Genomic DNA, 5,416 nt, shown 5'->3' with positions numbered 1-5,416 from the left:
CAAAAAAAATAATTGGCAGTAGCCTAGCCTACGTGCCTATAAGGCTGAACCACTTAGCAAGTAATGTGTCACTCCTCACCCCCCCTTTTTTGACAAATGTTATCCAAATAATGCAACGCCAAAATGCACAACTATTCCTGACAACTTTTCTCTTCTTTCTTCTCCACACAAGGAGGAAGCCTGACAATGATCCAGTCACGCATTTAATCACGCGCTGAGATATTCCTCCAGTTCTCCCTGCTCAGCTCGCGTGCCAGATGTGGGGTTATTTTCCAGCTGGGGATCTGTTGCTTTTTTCACAAGTAGCCTATCTTCCCTTAGCGACACAGCCCGGTTGGATGGTGCGTTCAACAACAGGCTCGGCAGTTTAACTCGTTGGCTGCTGGCGGAGGTTGGCGCATTATTGAACCACTCCCTCTAATCAGAACGTGTGTGTGTGTGTGTGTGTGTGTGTGTGTGTGTGTGTGTGTGTGTGTGTGTGCGCGCGCGCACACTGGTACAGGTGTTTGATAGCCTATATGTTCACTCCTGCATGTGAAAATGTAAGGGGCATATTGGAGGCCTACTTGCACAAACTGAAGGACTAGGCTACCACTTTATATAGACAAAGTGCCCAGGCACTACTACAGTTAACATTTGCTGTTATTTTACTGTCATTTCCAGTAAAAACCCACGATTATCGTATTATTAAGCAACTACAAAGTGTGATCAAACAGTTAGCTTTCAGGCCTCAGTGCGTTTAAAGAGCTCATGCTGACACAAACTTAGACTGCCACCTAGTGGATCATTCAGTGAACAGTTAGCCTGTTTGAAAAAAACATGCAGAAGTAAAGACTTATCATTTGGTAAATTAACAGTTGTTTTTAAATTTCTAACCTGGTAGTCTTCTTCAATCCCAACAATTCATCAGACTTCACGCAGCTCCTGTTCTGGAGCAACAAAAGGTTTCGTTCAACTTTTTTCCCACATATGCATTAAGCAAGTAGCTTAACATAGTCTTGGACAAGGCTACTCCCCAACACCTGTAAACAGACTTTGATGTGTAAAATCAGTCAAGTTACCCTTTAAGTAATCTTTTGAATGCAATGCGTTCAATTGTATTTTTACACTGTGGTATTGATACTTTTACCTAGAATAAGTAAAGCAACCACTCCCTCCACCGCTGTTTGGAGTTAAAAGTGATCTTACTGGACCTCTGTTTCCCACTCCTAATCTCTGTTTGAGGCTAGCAGCTTGAGGCCACATTGGCAGCTAGCATAAAACACCCATAGAAATGAACACACCTGAAACTGTCAACAGTCAAATTGCATTGTGGGTAATGTAGGCACCAGGTTTCGGAGGAAGTAGAATACATGCAATAATAAATATCTGGATATAGGCTACTATAAAGTGCAACTCATGTAGAGTGGACCCTGTCAGTGTCAGACTTAAGACTTAAACTCCTGCGAACCATGCAGATGTTTTTACGTATGTTGCTTTCTTAGGACTGTGTGGCCTTACAAACTGCTCTTGATTGACATGTCCCCAACCCCTCTGTTGGTTTTGTGGGACCTGGTGAGGCGGGACAATTTAGCCTGTTATCAGTCTTGTATAGCTTGGTGGCATCACATAATTCCCAGCATAGCTCCCCCCAATTTACACCTGACAAGAGGTTTAATCAACCAGAGCCTTAATTCGCAAAGTATCTACAGCTGTCAAATACATGTAGTGGAGTAAAAAGTAAAATATTTTCTTCTGTAATGAAGTATAAATGAGCATGCAAGTGAAATACTTAAAAGTAAAGTACCTCAACATTGTACTTAAGCACAGTACTTGAGTAAATGTACCTAGTTACATTTTACTTAGTAGAATTCTTAGGAAGACTACACACGTTTTAAAAACAGCTTGCTACTTTTAGTTGTAAAGTGTGTCTTCTGTAATACACACATCTGTAAATTATAAATCATATTCAAAAACAAGAAAAAGGAAGATCACAGACAAAGGAATGAGTAGAAATGGAAGTATGGGGGAAAGTACCAATCAAGCATCTTTAGCAAAAACATTCCCTTATTGAAATAAGCCCAGCATCAATATCAAGTATCAAAACATGTTGAAAAATGATTCCTGGAGGCTGGAGCAACATATTTGAAAGCAAACTTTCTAAGCTCAAAATGTATTATTGGAACCAACAGCCCAAGCCTGTCTGCAGAGTGAGTTTGATAAGTACCAGAGCTATAAAATAAATAAAATGGTAGTCTAATTAGTAGAGCCTCACTAAATAAACCACAGACACTGAAGCTCACTTTTTGAATTGAGTGTTTATTATTATAACAAGCCAGGAAAATTAATGGTGACATTACATCATTGTTGGTACCAAACAACAGGGATACAGCCAAAGTATTTCTGTAAACAAAATGCTGACGTCCGTGGTTTTAGTCCACTTCCTCAATAGTGGGGCCGTTGGAGCTGCCTCCTGCTTGGCTGCCGCAGCTTCCTGACGGTGCTGCTCCCTGGTACAACTTGGTCACAACCGGCTTGCACACCTTCTCTAGTTTGTTCTGCTGATGCTCATACTCGTCTTTCTCTGCCATCTGGTTGTTCTCCAGCCAGGAGATCACCTGGTTGCACTTGTCAATGACCATCTTTTTATCCTCCTCGCTAATCTTTTCTTTCATGTTCTCGTCCTCGACACTGCTCTTCATGTGGTAGGCGTATGACTCTAGTGAGTTCTTTGCCGCAATCCTCTCCCTCTGCATGTCGTCGTCAGCCTTGTACTTTTCAGAGTCCTGTACCATCCGCTCTATCTCCTCTTTGCTGAGGCGGCCCTTGTCATTGGTGATGGTGATTTTGTTTTCTTTGCCGGTGCTTTTGTCGACAGCGGACACATTCAGAATGCCGTTGGCATCTATGTCGAAAGTGACCTCCACCTGTGGCACACCTCGTGGAGCGGGAGGGATTCCAGTGAGCTCAAACTTGCCCAAGAGGTTGTTGTCCTTGGTCATGGCTCTCTCACCCTCATACACCTGAATCAGCACACCTGGCTGATTGTCCGAATATGTGGAGAAGATCTGGGTCTGTTTGGAGGGGATGGTTGTGTTGCGTTTGATTAGAGGCGTCATAACTCCACCTGCAGTCTCAATGCCCAGAGACAGGGGAGCCACGTCCAGCAGCAGCAGATCTTGCACGTTCTCTGAAGTGTCACCCATGAGGATAGCAGCCTGGACTGCTGCACCATACGCCACAGCTTCATCTGGGTTGATGCTCTTGTTCAGTTCTCTGCCATTAAAAAAGTCCTGCAAGAGCTTCTGGATTTTTGGAATTCTTGTGGAGCCACCGACCAGGACAATTTCATGGATCCTGGACTTATCCAGCTTGGCATCTTGTAGAGCCTTCTCAACTGGCTCCAATGTTCCCCTGAAGAGCTCGGAATTGAGCTCCTCAAAGCGGGCCCTTGTGATGGAGGTGTAGAAGTCAATGCCCTCAAAAAGGGAGTCAATCTCAATGCTGGCCTGGGTGCTGGAGGACAGGGTCCTCTTCGCTCTCTCACAAGCGGTACGCAGTCTCCTCACTGCTCTCTTGTTTTGGCTGATGTCCTTCTTGTGTTTTCTTTTAAATTCCTCTACAAAGTGGTTGACCATACGGTTGTCAAAGTCCTCACCGCCAAGGTGTGTGTCTCCTGCGGTGGCTTTCACCTCAAAGATGCCATCCTCAATGGTTAGGATAGACACGTCAAATGTGCCTCCACCGAGATCAAAGATAAGCACATTGCGTTCTCCTCTTTTACCTTTATCCAGGCCGTAGGCGATGGCTGCTGCTGTAGGCTCGTTGATGATCCTGAGAACATTCAGCCCAGAAATCACCCCGGCGTCCTTGGTGGCTTGCCTCTGGGAGTCATTGAAATAAGCTGGAACTGTGATGACTGCATTTGACACCCTATATCCCAGGTAGGCCTCAGCAATCTCCTTCATTTTGACCAGGACCATGGAGGAGATTTCCTCTGGGTAGAAGGCCTTGGCTTCCCCTTTATACTCCACCTGGACTTTGGGCTTTCCGTTATCGCTGATCACCTTGAAAGGCCAGAGTTTCATGTCGGACTGGACAACAGCATCGTTAAACTTTCTCCCGATGAGCCGTTTGGCATCAAACACTGTGTTGGTGGGGTTCATAGCGACCTGGTTCTTGGCAGCATCTCCAATGAGCCTCTCTGTGTCAGTAAAGGCCACATAGCTGGGAGTGGTCCTGTTGCCCTGGTCGTTGGCGATGATCTCCACTTTGCCATGCTGGAAAACCCCTACACAAGAATAGGTGGTGCCCAGATCAATGCCAATAGATACTCCCTTAGCTGAGGACATCTTGCTTGTTGCTTTACAGTTCCTAGAAAAATGGGGGAACAGCACATTTTAATTTTCTAATGCTACACATGAAAGCATTGATCACTGCAACTGAATATCATTCAAAATTACTAGATTGAGTGAGTCAGTAATACTGATAAAATGTGTGTAGTGCCACAATTTTTGTTCATCTAATTATCAGACAGACACGTTAGTGGTGCAGTTAAAATTAAGTAAACACAGACTAAAAAAATGTATTATTAGTTGTGTGCACAGCAGTTTCATGGCATGTTTAATGTAGTTGCTCTACTACTAAAACATATATATATATATAAAAACTTACTCATATATGTAATTAAAATAGATTTCCCTTATTTGATTTATGTATTACCTAAATAAAAAAAAGAATTCTATATTGAAAATGTCTCTAATTTTAACACTTTTCTATAATTAGATACTCAAATTCAACTATTTCTCTATTGCACTATGAAATCATCATTAATAAAGACAATGTAAAGCAGAATTGATACATTAGTACTGGTGAATGTTTCATACTCAGGCATTAGTTTAATCCACTTATGGATATAAGTGGATTAAACTAATGCCTGAAGATGAAAACCTACTCCATGAGAGATGTGATGAAATAAAATGGCACTGATGTTTTTATTTAAATTAATTTAGCCAGAATGGGATAATAAATTGCTACAGTACTTACTTTCAGCGAAGAGCTCTCTGTTGCTTAAATATGTGAAGGATCTCAGCAGTCTCCTCTAGTAGTTTCCTTTGTGGCAGTTTTTGCCTTTATGTGGTTCTTCTTAAATGAATGCCTGGACTGACTCAGGCCCATTGCTTTTATAGTTACAAACAGGTTTCCAGAAGGTTCCCAGCCCTCCTCCTCCTCCAAGCTCAGTGACTCATCTGTTAATATTAGCATAAAATGCAGCTGGCCTGGTGCGAGAGAGCCGGTGAATATTCTAGAGTGGGACAGAAGTTTGACACTCGGCCAGCAGGGCTGACGGCGAGGGAACACAATGTAGAGAATGTAGCAGCTTTAATTCCCCCAAATAATGAAAAAACACGTACTGTAACTACCCAACCACTGACCC

General features: G+C 43.0%; 1 protein-coding gene across 1 annotated transcript; it reads right to left on the bottom strand.

The window, feature by feature from the left end:
- Positions 1-2,298: 2,298 nt before the first annotated feature.
- hspa1b (heat shock protein family A (Hsp70) member 1B) lies at positions 2,299-5,382 on the bottom strand. Its single transcript, XM_078254858.1, has 2 exons — positions 5,026-5,382; positions 2,299-4,353 (listed from the first exon to the last, which is right to left on the bottom strand). The coding sequence occupies exon 2, from the start codon at positions 4,329-4,331 to the stop codon at positions 2,412-2,414; it is 1,920 nt and encodes a 639-aa protein (XP_078110984.1). The 5' UTR covers positions 4,332-4,353; positions 5,026-5,382; the 3' UTR covers positions 2,299-2,411.
- Positions 5,383-5,416: the final 34 nt, after the last annotated feature.

This window comes from Sander vitreus, chromosome 7 (genome assembly GCF_031162955.1).
Source record: "Sander vitreus isolate 19-12246 chromosome 7, sanVit1, whole genome shotgun sequence".
NCBI classification, from domain to species: domain Eukaryota; kingdom Metazoa; phylum Chordata; class Actinopteri; order Perciformes; family Percidae; genus Sander; species Sander vitreus.
The sequence above is the reverse complement of the archived record's forward strand: the minus strand, read 5'-3'. Positions and strand labels throughout refer to the sequence as shown.

What these genes read in the sequence shown, in the direction of transcription:
- hspa1b (XM_078254858.1), bottom strand. Translation starts at nt 4,331, where the DNA reads ATGTCCTCAGCTAAGGGAGTATCTATTGGCATTGATCTGGGCACCACC.